We start from the raw sequence: 17945 nt of genomic DNA on the forward strand, positions 1-17945 counted from the left end.
AAACAGATTGACTCATGCCTTCTTATTAAGAGATAGAAATATGTACACAAAGTTCCAGAGGAAAAAATAACCACACAAACTGAAAGAAAGGTACATACATACAAAGGTGAAGAAAGGTTTCATGGTAACTCTATATGTTCATTTGAAAATATATCCTTGAGAAAGCAATGTTCTATGATTTACCTGATTTGAGAAAATTTAAAATACTGGATTTATAAAAGTGGGTATTTATATTAGTGATTTGGGAAAATATAAAACAAAAAGTAAAATAGTCTCCATGAAAACTTGAAATTTAAAAAGATGATTTAAGAACAGTTAAAAAACACATTATTTGAAAGTGCTTATTGAAAGCATACAAATTAATCCAGTAGAAGAGACAAAATACTTTTAACGATAATTATATTTTTACATTGGCACTGAAGTATTCAGTTTAGTTATTTATGGTTTTCTTATTTAAGAGAGAGCTATAATAAAAAAAAATCCCTAAATAATCATGAATATATTACATAATAAAGGATTTTTCATAGTACTCCAGTGGGAATTCACATAAATCTAGTGAAACTAATGCTTTTTCGTAGTCATAATGTAATTACACTATTTGCTCTCGCGCTGTAATTTAATCACAACACCACAAAATAATACTTTATCCTGTGAGTTAGGCCCAACAACAACTTTCTTTGGATCCTTCCATCATGGATAAACTTATCTCATGAATTGGAAGTAAACTTGAGACGAGTCTCAGAAAATCCAGCAATGAAACCCGAGAAATTTGGTACATCTTCCTTCTACATAAAGCCCTAATCCTAAACACTCTTATTTAGCTTAAAGTTTAAAATCATGTATTTGTATGTATTTATATTACTGATGCATATAAATTAGCGAATTAGGCAGTTTGGAAAATAGACTTTTTTGCAGTGCTTGGAATACCAGTTAGGGTATTTCTTCTGTAGTGTTTCTTATCAAAATAGCATTTATTAATGATCAACATAGTCCAGCAAATCATACCCTAAGCTGAGTCTGCATAACATAGTAAAGGGGAGAATTACCCCATATCAGTAAATCTCAGAAGAGTGAGTGGATAATTTAGCTAAAGAATGTGGTACACAAAGTGAAGTTTGGGCCAAAATGATCAGAATAGTACTTAGTACTAAGTATACTGGATCATTACCAGTATTCTGTTCTCTTCATTTCACATCCTTAGGCCAAAGCTAGAAATTACTGTCAGACCAGATAACTAACTCATGCTGTGTACCACATACTATGAATCCTCTAACTATAAAATCTCTCTTTTCAAGACACTTTCATGTTGTGCCAAACTGTGCATATTAAGAAAGAATAATCTCCACAAAATTATTGTGACACTGTGAGGGAGTAGGTGCAAACTGTGAGAATTTGCTATGGCTTAAAAGGGAGATCCTCAACAGCAGAGTAAGACACATATTTAAGTCAGTTAGTAGTTAACTGTAACTGCATCCATTAGTTTGTTTGATTTGTTCATTCCTTGACTATCCTATTTAAAATTATAATTTATATCTGCTTTACTGGGACTTCTTTATTCCCTGCTATATTTTTCCTCCTAAGATCATGGATAAGTACATTTTGTTTGTGTTACTCATTGTCTTCCCTCCCTAGAATATTAGCTTTAGGCGGGTGAGGATTGCTTTTCCTTATTGTACTAACTGCTGTATTGCAGAGCTTAAAATAGTCTTTGACACTTTATAGAAAGAGAATAAATGGGGCAGTGCCTGTGGTTCAAAGGGGTGGGGCGCCGGCCCCATATGCCCGAGGTGGTGGGTTCAAACCCTGCCCCGGCCAAAAACTGAAAAAAAAAACTACCAGCTAGAAGGAGAATAAATTAAATATTGTGAGAACGAATTCAATATTTTTATTGAATTTATCAAATAATTTTAAATGCATAAAATGGAAATTTAGAAAGCATTTTAATGATTAAACTTAAATCTTCATCTGAATGATTTCCTTTTTTTTGTTTCATTTTTAAATAATAGCAGAAAAGAAACACAGAAAACATATGTAATGAAGACCTTTGAAGATAAAGCTAGCCTATTATACACCCTTAAATAATGTAATTTGCCAAAAGAGAAAAAGAAGTAAGCAATTAGCCAATAGTATTAAACTTTCGAGTTTTAGTTTAGAAGCAAGCGAACATTTCTTGATTTGAATAGGGAAAAACTTCTTTTATATACTTTTTAATGTAACAAGAATTAAGTAAAAAATATCTTTGAACTACACTAAGTTGCTATAATCAGTAAATTATGTTATTTTCTGAACATGTTTGATGTTATAAATATATATTTCTTTAAAATTGTAGGTGAATATGGGTCCTCAAGTTATCCTTTTTTATATAAATCTTTATTTGTAAAAGAATTTTCTATTCTGCAGTTATTAGAACAATAGTGATACCATTTATCTAGCTTTTAGTACTAAGAGCAACTTCTAACATGTTTATTTATTTATTTATTTTTGAGACAGAATCTCACTATGTTGCCCTAGGTAGAGTGCTGTGGCATCACAGCTTACAGCAACCTCCAACTCTTGGGCTTAAGCAATTCTCTTGCCTCAGCCTCCCAAGTAGCTGGGACTACAGGTGCCCACCACAACACCCAGCTAAGGAGCAACTTCTACATGACAGTACATGGCAGCTTTGAGAAAAATAGAGCAAATTATTCTTCCTGGATATGGCTTTTATCATACACAGTAGAACCTCCATAGTTGACCACCTCCTTAAGTTGACCTAATTTTCACAGACTAAACTTGTAGCACACGTACATATCACTGCAGGAGGCCTAGTTTCTTAGGTTGACCACTGCTGTATGTTGACCAGTTTGTTATGATCCCTTGGATGGTCAACTTACAGAGGTTCTACTGTATATTTAAACTAAGACGAAATGTTTGGTAATTCTCCCTTTTACTCAAACATTGTATGTTAAAATTTTATACAAATTTAGCTAAACTGTAAAAAGGCAATTTGTCTCTCATTTTTTGAAAACATGAACATTGCTATATAAAGCTAAATAGAACTATAACTGGCAAAACATAGGCATTCGATTAATGTATACTGAAGGAAATTGCATGTTTTTCTTAAAACAGAATAAAAGGTTAATGTTTCATCTTAATATCTAAGAAATACCATTTCTCCTTTTATACTCATGTGTTTTATCAGAAGTTTTAAATTTTGACATTAATAGGTAAGCAGCATATCAGATAAGCATACTTAAGTCTACACTTCTTCAGGAAATCATTGGCCTTAATTATTAATAGCCACCAGTATTATTGAATAAACAAACATGGTTAGTACTTTTAGCAATTTGTATACCAAATTATATATGTAAGTGTTACAAATGTGCTGAGATTTTATAACTTCTTATAGAATATTAATGTATGAATAAATACACTGATCTATAGGTAAAGAAAGTACAATGGATACACTAGCTAGAGACAGAATTTGTTTTGATTTCTTTTCTTAGCAGAACTACTTGATTCAAACTGATGTCTTCACCACATTTTTAGTTTCTTTTTTTTTTTTTTTTTTTTTGGTAGAGACACAGTCTCACTTTATTGCCTTCAGTAGAGTGCTATGGTGTCACACAGCTCACAGCAACCTCCAACTCCTGGGCTTAGGCGATTCTCTTGCCCCAGCCTCCTGAGTAGCTGGGACTACAGGTGCCTGCCACAACGCCCGGCTATTTTTTTGTTGCAGTTTGGCCAGGGCCGGGTTTGAACCCACCACCCTCGGTATATGGGGCTGGCACCTACCCACTGAACCACAGGTGCCGTCCCATTTCTAGTCCCTTTGGGACATACATATTCATAATATGTATACTCAAGTCAAAGGTTGAATCCATGGTTATAGAATAGTTGTATATATATCTGCCCAATATAAGTATTAAATCTATACCCTTAATTAGATTCTAAAGAGTCTAACTTGAAGTTTTTCATACTCTTCTATTTCATGAAATGCTGGGATTCCGTGAAATAATTTGAAAGTAAAGTAGACTTTGAAATTTTCAATTTTATTTTTTTCATAATTTGAGACTAATCTCTCCAAACTTATTTCTCTTATTTAATCTCCGATTTAATGTTTCATCCTCACCACCCTGTAATTATATTTTGGCTACAGTTATAGCATATTAGAAAGTATTTCCCCCCTAAGGCAGAAAATTCATTATACTTATTTCTGGCAGGAAAGCATAATCTAAAAAAAAGGAGTTCTTTTTTTTCAATTCCTACAACTACCATCTTCAGACTTTCTACCCGAATATTTACCTACTTGTTGTTTATGTTTCCAATTTAGGTATCTGTGCCTTAAAATGAAATTTGTTCATATTACTACTTGCATTTAATATATTATTCTGATATAGCATACTACTAAAGCTGTTTTACTTCACCAAGTTTAAAGAGACCTGCAAAAACCAACTACTTTAACCGAGCATATACTATACTAACTGTTATATCTTAGTTTACCTCCAGAGTGGGGAAAATTGCCAGTATTTGTTCCTGGGAATGAAAAAGCATCCCTTCCTACATCTATTATCGTTAGTCTTTGGTTTTGTGCCTTCTCTGTAATGATATAGGTTTGTTTCTCCTTTATTCTTTTCAGAGTGCTGCAGCAGCTCCCAGTCCAGTGCTAGGAAACATTCCCCCAGGAGATGGCATGCCAGTAGGTCCTGTACCACCAGGGTTCTTTCAGGTACTCAGAGAAACTGACTAGGAATGTTAAGGCATAGGAACTCCTGTTTGATTTTATTTACAGATACGAAGGAGTATAAGGCTATCTTAATTTTTAAGGTAAACATAACAATGTGCAGCCAACTCTTGGTTATTTGGATCGGTTATCATGTTGCCCTTTTGTCTTATGTTTGTTTTCTTTTTGGTTAAATTATTTATTAAGGTATTTTATTGTTGAGTTAAGAAATAAAAATAATTGAAATGCAAATTAGCCCATTAAATTAACTACAGTAAATATTCTGTGGGAGAAGGGTCTTCCCAGAGTTGAGGTTCTAGATAGAGATGGATTTTTAAAAATCAGGCTATCCATATCTCCACAGACTAAAGATAATCAAGATTTGGCTGCATTTTTAAAATATAGCTAAGTCATACTCTATAAATTTATTATAGGCTATTTCAAACTATTTTTGGGGTTTTAGGCTGGAATTTTTATTAATATCATTATATAACATTTTAAGATCAGATTTTCAAATATATGTTACTATTTTAAAATGTCAGCAAGACCCCTAATTTTAGAATATTGATGACTGTTTTAGAATTATGATACAGTATATCACTTTTTAAAATTTTATGACATCCACATCTTTGATAGTTTTCTAACTCAAATACACATAGATTCTGAAATTTATTTTTTAATACATAGTTAATTTTATAATCCTCTGAGAAAATTAAGAATTTAAGAGTTAGGAATTACAGTTAGAAGGCATTACATGAATTAATATAATATTCTATATTGTTAATGAATTATATCAGGCGATAAGGCGATTTTTCACTTTAGTTGTATTTTCAGACTTCTTGATAATTATTTGTTAGTTAATCCATACCATCACTGCAAGGTAGATTAATGTACTTATAAATGTAAAAATGGAGAAAATATAAATAATTTTCCAAAGCATATCAATTGAATAAAAAGGTCTTAATCAGAACATAGTTCCAACTTTAGTCCTTTAGGACATGCCTGTGTGCTCAGCTACAATGTATTAATACCCACAGAGCTTAGAGGATGCAAAAGTCTTCTTAGCACCCTCATTCTGTTTTGGGTCCTTTCTTATAATCTAGGAACAGATTATAATTCTCAACTATTAATTAAACAGCCACCATTTAAGATAATAATAATATCTGACACTGAATAACTGCTTACTATGTACTATGCTTCATTCTAGATGCTTTATAGAGATAAACCCTTAATCCTCACAGTAACCTTAGATGTGAAGTATGTTTTATTAACTTTCCCAGTATCCAGATGGAGAAACCAGGGCACTGACAGCTAAGTGATTTACACAAAATCAGAAAGTGACAGGGTTGAGATTTAAATCAAAGCAGTCTGGACTTTAGAAATGCATTTATTTTTTAAAGTTCATGATTTTTATTTATGAACTATTTCTAACTCATTTATTTATTTTTCTCACACTCTTATTTCTCTTACCAAAAATAGATTGGAGATAGGGAATAAATCAAAAGAGTTTATGAAGAGCTAGTAGGAGCTAAGCAGCACTTTTGCACATATATTGGGGAGGAAGCCAAATTCTTTTATTCTAGGGTTAAGCCAAGAAGTATTTTCATTTTCATGTTTTGTAGAATGAACCATTCTCCACATACCTATCTTTTGTCTCAAAATTTTGTTAAGACTAGTTGAAAGAGGATGAACTTTATTTTAATTATTCCAATGTGATAAATATTTGTGGCTTGGTGTCCATAGCTCAGTAATTAGGGGACCAGCACCCAAGGCAGGTGGGTTTGAACCTGGCCCAGGCCTGCTAAACAACAATGACAACCGCAACAAAAAAATAGCCAGGCATTGTGGTGGGCGCCTGTAGTCCCAGCTACTTGGGAGGCTGAGGCAAGAGAATCGCTTAAGCCCAAGAATTTGAGGTTGCTGTGAGCTGTGATGCCACAGCACTCTACCAAGATGACATATTGAGACTCCGTCTCTGGGCGGTGCCTGTGGCTCAAGGAGTAGGGCACCGGTCCCATATGCCGGAGGTGGCGGGTTCAAACCTAGCCCCAGCAAAAAAAAAAAAAAATGAATCTGTAGTATTTAAGATCGCACAAATCTTTCGCTTTTTACTAAAGATTTCCGTGGAGACTCTGTCTCAAATAAATAAATATTTGAGTATTACTGTATGCTGGGCACTGTGGCAGGCATCTAAAAATGAGCAGGTATAGTATGTGCCTTCCTGAAGCTTATTGTCTAGCCTGTGGGGCATTATTAAAAATAAATGACTGAAATACAGTGAGATATGTTGTACCAGAGTAAAATAAAAAGTTCTATGATGACCTAGAACAGCAGTTCTCAACCTGACCCACAGGAACTGTATTAAAGGGTTGCGGCATTAGGAAGGTTGAGAACCACTGACCTAGAAGAAAGAGTCATTAAATACACATGAGTTAGAGGAATGACATTTCAGAAAGCAGAAACAGGATAAGCAAAAGTGTGGTGGCATGCAAATGCCCCATGTGGAGAAGTGTTCAGAATAATACATATGAAAGGTAGAAGAGGGCTCTAAGCAGGAAACACAAAACTGGAAAGGTAATGCTCTAGCTTATTGAGAACGGTCTTATGTGCCATGTTAAGAACTCGAGCCTTTATTTGGAAAGAGCCATCAAAGATCTTTACAACAGGCAGTTGGCAGAATTCATACTATAGGGTAGATTCAGGCTTTCTTGAATAACTGTGATAGGGTTGTGTACAAAATCCCTGCCCTCACAAAGTCTACAGTGTGGTGAAGGAGTGAAGAGCTAATTAGAATATAGAAAGAAAATAGCTATTTTAAATGGGCGGAGTGTGTTGTTAGAGTAAATCTAAAGGCCACCAAACTGAATTTTGGGAGAGGCATAGTCAGGAAAGTATTGTCAAAATAGCAAATAAAATTCAAATTGGCATTTAAAGATGAATTAGGAGATAGATACAGGAAGCAGGGAGGAGGAGGAGAACATTCTAGGAAGAGGGAAAATAATTTACAAAGATTATGATGGGAAAGGAGAGAGACTGTATTTCAGGGAAACTGGAGCTTCATTAGCTAAAGAGAGAGTAGCTGGTAACAAGGCTTAAGAGGGCTGTATAGGTTAGTAAAGAGTTTGAACTTGATCTTAAGGGCAGTAATAAGCTGTTAAAGAATTTGAAGCATGAGAGAGATGTTCATATTTCTATTTTTTTAGAAAAATCACTCAAGCTACAGTGTGTTTCCAGAATTGCAGAGGAATAGGTCTGGAGTAGGGGTACTATTTAGGAGACGTAAAAAGTTTAAGTAATCCAGATGAGATTTAATTATGGCCTTTACTGAAACAGGGGCAAGTATAGAGAGATATGAATAGATTTGAGAAACAGAAATAAATGCTGGAGATTTTAATAAAAGAATTCAAGGATAACATGCTGATTACTTTCTCTAATCGGGACAGATGGAGGTATTATTTTCTGAGATAGGGACCGCAAAATGGGCAGTAGATTTGAGGTTGGGAACATGAGGTTCACTGAGTCCTCCAGTGAGAGATATTAAGCTGATGGACCTAGTTTTGAAGCCTAGGCCTAGGCCGGTGCTCTAGACTAAAGATACACACAGGGTGGATTAATTGTTTAGGGAGAAAATACAGAGTGAGAGGCTAAGAGCATGTACAATCAAACTACAAAAAACACTGACATTTAAAGGATAAACACAGCGAACAGAACTCATTACAGAGACTGGATGCAGAGGTATAGGTAGGTTGGACTATGATAGCAGCCAAAGGAAGAGCTTTCTGAATCTACTCCAGATCAGTGACACAAGGATTAGAAGGGAGAAATAGTTCATAGTTATGTTTGATGGGCCAAACATAAATTAACCAAATTAAGGGTAGAAGAGAAAAGAATTGGAGGAATCATGGATAATTCTGAAGTTCTTGCTGTGGGTTCTGGATAATTTTAGTGTTTTTTATCTGAGTTAAGGAAAGACAGGAAGTTGAAAGTTATAGATAAGTTTGAGTTTGATACACAGGTCTTTATCAATGCAGCCCAAGCTAATCCTAGATACTTTTTTCCTCCATTCAACATTTAAATGTCTCCCTAGAAATAACTTTTATGAAATTTGAGAAACTATCAAACTTTTAAAAAGAAATGCAATATTATTATCTTTTGGTGCATATGGTAATGTGATCCTATGACTCAAGCATTTCCTAGGTATCTGTGATTCGACTGTACTCGAGCATGATTCTGGCCACAGTAGTATAATGCATGTTGTTAATAAAGAGTGGCTGCCTTCCCTAGTAAGTAGGAGCAGACAACCATTATTCCAGGTCAAACACCAGTTTCTAATACAAAGAGATACGGAACTCTAAGAATGATCCCAGTCTGGAGAAGCTGTGATGGGGTATCATTTCATAGTTCATAAATTATAACCCCAAGATCAGGCACAATACTGATTATTAGTTCAATACAAGGCAAGGGGGATTAGAAGCAAGTGGGAAAGAGCTGGCTGTGGTTCCTCCAAGTGGATAGGTCCAGAGGATGGCTACCACAAAGACTCAGGCTCTCCAGGAAATCAGACTTAGATATCCGAGAATCCCTGATTCAAAAATAGTCATAGTCAAAAGGGTGCTAAGCAATCTTCCAGCATCTCAGCTTGGTTGCAGCTACTAAATTCTAAAGGGTACTTACCTCCCCTTCCCTTTGATCTTTAGGTAATGAGAAAATTATTTTATTTTTATATTCTTAGTAAATGCAAAGTTTATTTGGGATAGCTGAAACAGGACTAGACCCAAAATGGATTGAGCCTACTAGAATTAAATGAATAAAAAAGAATAATAATGTATAATTAGCACTTCAAGTACTAACTTAAGTAGTTCTCAGCACTCCTCACATTGTGATCATACTGTAAAAAATATGTTGAAACAGTTCTCCTAAATAGACATACTCCTTTTACATTCCAAAACAAGCTGCCTCTTTTCCCTTATAATATTAGTATGGACTTAAATTTATTGCCAAATAGGATTATCACAAACTTGAATTTATAACAACTACATTTGAAAAATCACAATTAGCTTAAATTCTAAAATAAGTAATTTTGGTATGTACTTCATATATTTACTAAATCCATTCTGAAAGACACTCTACAGATTAGTGTCTTTTTGTGACAGTGTTTATACTTGGAGGGGTTTTTTTTGTTTGTTTTTTGGGGGGTTTTTTTGTGGTTTTTGGCCAGAGCTGGGTTTGAACCAGCCACCTCTGGCATATGGGACCGGCACACTACTCCTTGAGCCACAGGCATCACCCATACTTTGAGGTTTTATTGAAATGAGAGAGCTTCTGTTGCTGAGTAGGAAACCAAATAAGTAAAATCAATAGGTCTAGTTGAACATGCAAAAGGAGGTATGAACTTAGTAAAATAAAGCCATTTAAAATAAGACATGTATTTATTTACTTGGAGCTTTTTTGTATCAGAAACCCTGTAAATCTTCAGAGTGACACTTACCATTGGAACTGATGAATGACTTTGGAGCAGCTGTCTTAAATAAGGAAGTGCTTTTTTAATCAGAGGGAAGACAGCAGAGTGGCCATTGATCTAACTAGAGTTTGGCAGTTCTGGTAGAATAAGATATGGTGTTATGATATGGTGTGAGTGCACATCCATCCCAGGCACCCAGAACTGAGTCTCTAACTCTCCCGTCTCTGTGCTACAGTCTTATTCAAAAGTATATTGTATGCTAAGAAATTTGAATTATAAAGCATCAGTCTGTTATTTATTCATTCTTATAAAAAGACAGGCAAAGGACTTTGATTCCTGCAATTTTATTGAAATAAGCAGCAGTATTTCTTAGACCAGATTTTCTTCTTGCTTATATATAATGTTCAAAATAATTTAGCAACATTCACTAAATCAAGCAAAGGAAAAGTATTCATTCTTTTGTGTTTTAAAAACTTAAAATGTTAACTCAGTTACCTTATAAAGTAAGGAGGAGGAGGAGTAAGTAACAAGGAATCTTCTCTCATTAATTTGCTATAACTTGTAGAATATTAAAGTAATTGACATTTTTTATTTGAACAAAAAAATGTTAAGAAGGGTGAAAATGCTTTATTTTTTCCTATTTTCTGCTCTTTGCCACAGAAAATTTTTAATAAAGAAACTATAACTTGGTTATTACTCTAATAACTAAACACATTTATATCTTTTATATAAAAACACAGTATTATTTTAATGAGTGTTCATGTAGATAATATTTTTGAATCTATAACTAATGTGGGATATAACTTGTAAATATCTAATTTTGAATTATATATAGGGTTTTGTTCATTTTACAGTGTATTTTGTTTTGATTTTTATCTTGGTACATTATGCATTCTAGCTTCCATTTTCTTAACCGAAATTCTTAAAAGCTAATATATTGATGTTGGGTTGTAAATTTAAGGTTTTGACATGAATTAAGATGCTGAAAATAAAGTATGCCAAGTAATTTAGTTTCAGACTGAAGTGGTTATCCATACTTTGAAATCTAAATAGATCAAAACTTTGATACCACAGCGTTGCAAATACATTACAACAGGTTTTTAAGTCACATTTTGTTTGCAAGCCTGATACCAGCAATGATAAAGGTTCCCTGCCATCTAGTGGTGGTTCACAGATGTCTCCACTTGTTCAGGGTCTTTTTTTCTAAGGGTTCTATTTTTAGCAAGACTGCACTGTAGCAGGCTGACCTAATCCTTTAGCATAGCAATAATGCAAAAAGGAAAAAAAGTAAGAAATTTTCTCTTTTCTCCATGGTATTATTATTGACTAGAGAAGGCTCAACATAGATGACATTCGTAAGGCAACAAAGACAAAAACAAAGCTTAGAACAATGCATTATTCTAGATATTTTAAAAGAAAAAGAACAAAATGAATAAAACAACGGTGAAAAATAATTATTCAGTCTAACACTGGAAACTGAAAAAGAAGAACCAGAGGAGTCCTGGGTAAATGTTTCAGGGAGGTAGATATTTATTTATTTATTTCCAGAAATAAGTCCTACATTTGAAGACACCTTAATGTCTGTGTTTATCTGCTCTGCTTTTTCTATTAAGACTTTCTGAATCCAACCATTTTATTGCAAGTAGCACCTGTTTTACCCTATTATTTACTCATATAGCTAAATAGTCTCAATGCTCTTTTATTATTAATATTGGTAGTATCTTCTTTTAATCGTTTGCATTTCTTATCTTTCCAGACCTTTTCTGATCATGGCTGTTTTAGAAATTATTGTTAGGATAGACTCTAAACCAAGGGAAATTCGCGTTCCCTCTCAAAGAAGCTGTGGTGTCAACTTATGTTTAATTAACCAAAACAATTCTTACTATATCCTTTCTTAATTTGACTGAGTACTGAAAATATCAAGTAAAAATTAGTTTATTAAACTGTGATGTCTAACATTATCAGTATATATAGTTTTTAAAATTCAAACATTAGAAATGGTATTTCTCAAAACTGAATACAGCAGGATTAGGATAGTGGAAGGTGGAGAAGGTTGCTTATTTATTAAAGTTCAAGAAATAAAAATTTCTTAAAAAATGTAATTCTGAATCTTTAAAGAACATATTCTAAATGTTGAAAATAGAGCAAGTCTTTCCCCGGTATAAAGATAAAAGCAACTGAAAGAGTAAAGGTGTCTGGCAGCTGCTGATTTTGATAATGCTTTCCTGCAGTTGTGGTAATAGTCTTTCTGTCCTCAACTATTAGGACAAATTAAAAGTTCCCAGCTAGAGTAACTACATTCAGACACTAAAGACCAAAGAAGGGAGTGTCATGTGTTAACAATCTTTATTTGGGCTTTCCAGTGAGAATGGAATGAAATAACTTTCCTGTTTTTTTGATTACTTGTTCGTCAATGTAAGTAGGAAAAGTTATGGTTGGCAATGTCAGATCAGTATTTTTCTTTCACTTTTATACTACTCCTGCAAATTAAAGATGTGCAAGACATTTAATATGAAATAATAAAATATATTTTAAAATTGCAACTGTGATAAGAGCTGAGCTGTTTTTCAGATTATTTGAAATTATAGTTTTTCTTCTGAAAATATTATTAAAATTTCTTCCCAGAGTGCTGCAGTTTTTATTAAAGCAAATTGCAAGCATGGAAAGTCTATATATAGCACAAATTTAGTATTTTATTTAATGTTGGTTACGTAAACAAAAATGGTTAGCATTCTTTGAGGAATTAAAGGTAAGGAATGGATTATTAAATATATTATTAATTCTCCATATACTTGCAGATTTTTATAAAATAACTTATCCGTAGGTGGTATTTAGTAATATTTTATCTTATGTTCTATATCAAGGGTCAACCAACTCTTTTTGTAAATGGCCAGATAGTAAATACATTAGACTTCGCAGGCCACATGCTCTCTGTCACAATTACTCAACTCTGTTGTAGGATAAAAGCAGCCATAAACACTATGTAAATTAATGAGCATGGCTATATTCCATTAAAACTTTATTTACAAAAACAGGTGGTAGGCCCACTCCTGTTTAGTATAAACATGGTAAGAGACAGACTGTAAAAGATCCAAAGGGTAGGGACCAATGTTTTTCGAAGTGAGTTCTGTGGACTATTAACACAAAAGTCCCGGGAGTCACCCAGCTCCTAGTATATTAGAATTCTTTGTGCTGGGAAGTGTGAAGCTAGAAATTCTATGGGTTTTTGTTGTTTGTTTGTCTTATAACTGATTTATTTTTATTTCAGTAGATTTAGAGGATGCAAGTCTATTGTCTGTATTTGTTGCATACTGGTGAATCTGGGCTTTTAGTGTATCTGTCACCTGAATAATACGCATTGTATCCAATAAGAAATTTTTTACAGATGAATTTTATAAACTAAAATTTGAGAACTGTTAGTTAAGATTAACAATGACATTGAGCAACAAATTTTCATTGCTACTTCCCATGCCAAAATCACTATAGTAAAAAAGATAAATGGAAATCCTTGCCCTTATAGAACATAGAGTCAACCAAGAGAAATGGTTCATAAAATAATAAAAATAAATTATTTCAAATAAATTATTTGAAATACATGGTATATTTGATAGTGGTAAGGGGTAGGAAGAAAAATAAAAGTAGAAAAGGAAAACAGGCAGCATCACAAAAGGTTTGGATAATGTAACCAGAGAAGGACTCATCATAAAGATGTCATTAAGTAAAGACTTGAAGGAAGCGAGGGAACAAACCATGTGGTATCTGGAGGGAAAGTGTTCTAGTTCTAGGCTAAGGGGCAAGCAAATGCAAAGGCCCTGAGTTCAATACATAACTTTTTTTTTTTCAAGGGACAGTTAAATGGTCTGGGTAGCTGAAGTGGAGTGTCAACTGGGAAGAATAGCTAGATTTGAAGTCATAGATAATAGAATGCTTTTGTAGGTTACTATAGGGATTTTGAGTTTTATTCTGAATGGAGGATTTTAATAGAGTTATTCTGGCTACATGTTAAGATCAGTATGTAGCAGGAAAGCAAGGAAACAAGAAGACCAGTTTGGATGTCAATACAAAATTTGGGCAAGTGATTATTACACTACCAAGGTGGTAGCTGTAGTGAGATGTGATTGCATTATATATTTTGAAGCTAGACCCAAAAGATTTGGTGGTAATTTAGGTTAGTGTTGGTGAGAGAAAGAGACAAGTCAAGGATTACTACAAGGCTTTTGGCCTATTGAGCTGAAAGAATGGAGTTGATATTTACTGATGCAGGTAAAAACTTCAGGAGGACATACGGGAGGGAATGTCAGATGCTTGACTGTGAACTTGTCAAGATTGAGATGGCTATCAGATATTCAAGAGGTGTTGAGCAAGGAACAGGATTTCACAGTCTGAACTTTTATGGTTGGGACTTGAGCTAGTGGTAAAACTTGTGGGAGTCATTAGCACATGGATTACATTTAAAGGTATGAGTCTGATGACATTACCAAGATAGAGATCATGGACGGAGACAAAAAGTTATACAATGATAGCTCCCAGGACACGCTAATGTTGAGTAATCAGGGACAAGCAGAGGAATGAGCAAAATGGAACAGCCTGTGAGATAGGAGGAAAACTAGACAGTGTGGTATGAAAATGTTTCAAGGCGGGAGAAGAAGGGTTAGCTATGTCAAGTGTTGCTGATAGATCAAATTAGGCAATGGCTGACAATTGACAATCAGATTTAACAAGGGGGTCATTAGTGGTCTTATTAAATGCATTAATGGGGTGAAAGCCTCATAAAGACTTGGATAAGCTGGGAAGAGAGGAATTGGAGGCAATGAGTGTGGCCAACTCTTTCAAGGAATTTTGCATGAAAGGAAAGTGAGAAATGAGGCAGTAGCAGGCGGGAGAAGCAAGAGGTCAGAGAAGTGCTGCTGGGAGTTTTGCTGTTATAAAGTGCTCATTCCTGCTCAAAGACAAAGAAAAAATAGCTTAGCTGGCAACAGTGGGAAGAGAGTATTGGCTGTGCCAGGTATCATCCGTTCTTCCAGGTAATCAGGTACCATCCTGAATATAAGAAATAATGCCTGGGAATAGAGTAATCAAATACCCTTTGTGCACAGTAAGATGCTTATCAAGAAAGAGTACAGAAGAATTAATTACTTAGAATTCTGTCATTCTTAGATTCTTTAAATGATCTCTGACATTACAAAGACCTTTGACATCAGTAAATATTTTTCCATTTGAATTTTTCTTATCAATTATATGTACTTGTATTTATTTAAGATACATGTTTCAAATTGCATATTTTAAATGGTATGCAGAAATAATTTCAATTTGTGCAATTTGAATTCTGCTCTTGCTTGTATTTATACTTTGAGCATTGGTGAAATTAGTAAGTTTTAGTTTCAAAACAGTAAGTTTTGAAATTAGTTTTCAAATTAGTAAGTTTTAGTTTCAAAACAAAAACTTTGGTGCAATAATAATTACTAAATTTTATACAGCATTCTGTAGAAATACTATCTTTTATAGTTTTTTCCACAAATTAGTGTACTCACTCAGAAACACTATCTTATATAATGTAGATACTAACTGAGTAGCTTTAAATATAGACTTCATGTTTACTGGTAAGTAACCAAATAACTATAAAAGTACTATTTCATTTCTAAAACAGTAAAAACATGTAATCAACTAGTTATATCAGAAGACCAAGGCAGGCCAGTTTCTTTTTTTTTTTATTGTTAAATCATAGCTGTGTACATTAGTGCAATCGCCTGTACCCATTCTAAAATGCACCATAGATGTGGCCCCACGCATGACCCTCCCTCCACCAAAACCTCCCCCCTCCCTTCCCCTTCCTTGGCCCTTTCCCCATAGTCTTGTGCTAAGGTTGGGTTATAGTCTTCATGTGAAAGCTGTAATTTAGCTTCATAGTAGGGCTGAGTACATTGGATACTTTTTCTTCCATTCCTGAGATACTTTGCTAAGAAGAATATGTTCCAGCTCTATCCATGTAAACACGAAAGAGGTGAAGTCTCCATCTTTCTTTAAGGCTGCATAGTATTCCATGGTATACATGTACCACAATTTTCTAGTCCATTTTTGGGTCGATGGGCACGTGGGCTTCTTCCATGACCTAGCAATTATGAATTGGGCTGCAATAAACATTCTGGTACAGATGTCTTTGTTATATTGTGACTTTTGGTCTTCTGGGTATAAACCTAGTAAAGGAATTATAGGATCGAATGGCAGGTCTATTTTTAGGTCTCTAAGTATTCTCCAAACATCCTTCCAGAAGGAACGTATTACTGTGCATTCCCACCAGCAGTGTAGAAGTGTGCCCTTTCCTCCACATCCACGCCAACATTTCTGGTTTTGGGATTTTGTTATGTGGGCTACTCTTACTGGGGTTAGGTGATATCTCAGAGTAGTTTTGATTTGCATTTCTCTGTTGATTAAGGATGATGAGCTTTTCTTCATGTGTTTGTAGATCTTGCGTCGGTCTTCTTTAGAGAAGTTTCTCTTCAAGTCCCTTGCCCACCCTGAGATGGGGTCACGTGTTCTTTTCTTGCTAATACGTTTGAGTTCTCTGTGGATTCTGGTTATTAGACCTTTATCGGAGGTATAACCTGCAAATATTTTCTCCCATTCTGAGGGCTGTCTGCTTACTTTACTCACTATGTTCTTGGCTGTGCAGAAGCTTTTTAGTTTGATCAGGTCCCAGTAGTGTATTTCTGATACTGCTTCAATTGCCTGGAGAGTCCTCCTCATAAAATATTCACCCAGGCCGATTCCTTCAAGAGTTTTCCCTGCACTTTCTTCAAGTATTTTTATAGTTTCATGTCTTAAGTTTAAATCTTTTATCCAGTGAGAGTCTATCTTAGTTAATGGTGAAAGGTGTGGGTCCAGTTTCAATCTTCTACAGGTTGCCAGCCAGTTTACCCAGCACCATTTGTTAAATAGGGTATCTTTTTCCCCTCTGAATGTTTTTAATTGGCTGGTCAAAGATCAAATAACAGTAAGTAGCTGGATCCATCTCTTGGTTCTCTATTCTGTTCCAGACATCTACTTCTCTGCTTTTGTGCCAGTACCATGCTGTTTTGATCACTATGGATTTATAGTACAGTCTCAGGTCTGGTAGCGTGATTCCTCCTACTTTATTTTATTGCTCAGTAATGTTTTGGCTATTCAAGGTTTTTTCTGATTCCATATAAAACGAAGTATTATTTTTTCAAGATCTTTAAAGTATGACAATGGAGCTTTAATAGGAATTGCATTAAAGTTATATATTCCTTTGGGCAGTATGGACATTTTAACAATGTTGATTCTTCCCAGCCATGAGCATGGTATTTTTCCATCTGTTAACATCTTCGGCTATTTCTTTTCTTAGAGTTTCATAGTTCTCTTTGTAGAGATCTTTCACATCCTTTGTTAGGTATACTCCCAAATATTTCATCTTCTTTGGCACTGCTGTGAAAGGAATAGAGTCCTTGACTGTTTTTTCGGCTTGCTTATTGTTGGTATATATAAAGGCTTCAGATTTATGGGTGTTGATTTTGTAGCCTGAGACATTGCTATATTCCTTGATCACTTCTAAAAGTTTTGTAGTAGAATCCCTAGTGTTTTCCAGATATATGATCATATCATCTGCGAAGAGTGAAAGTTTGATCTCTTCTGACCCTATGTGGATACCCTTGATCGCCTTTTCTTCCCTAATTGCAATGGCTAAAATTTCCATTACAATGTTAAAGAGCAATGGAGACAATGGGCAACCTTGCCTGGTTCCTGATCTAAGTGAAATGATTTCAA

The 17945-nt window shown here is 34.5% G+C and overlaps 1 protein-coding gene and 1 pseudogene across 7 annotated transcripts in view; both read left to right on the top strand.

Moving 5' to 3' along the window:
- SSBP2 (single stranded DNA binding protein 2) overlaps nt 1-17945 on the top strand; it is a 516465-nt gene that overhangs the window by 420229 nt on the left and 78291 nt on the right. For 5 of the 7 annotated variants that reach the window (XM_053587236.1, XM_053587295.1, XM_053587249.1 and 2 more), the window contains one exon: nt 4619-4708. The exons of the other annotated variants lie outside the window; for them this stretch is intronic. In XM_053587236.1, coding sequence (XP_053443211.1) covers nt 4619-4708 — 90 coding nt within the window. The remainder of the gene's footprint in view (nt 1-4618; nt 4709-17945) is intronic. 7 annotated transcript variants of the gene reach the window in all.
- Nucleotides 6769-6878, top strand: LOC128591961 (uncharacterized; annotated as a pseudogene).

Source organism: Nycticebus coucang, chromosome 1 (assembly GCF_027406575.1).
Source record: "Nycticebus coucang isolate mNycCou1 chromosome 1, mNycCou1.pri, whole genome shotgun sequence".
Lineage (NCBI taxonomy): Eukaryota > Metazoa > Chordata > Mammalia > Primates > Lorisidae > Nycticebus > Nycticebus coucang.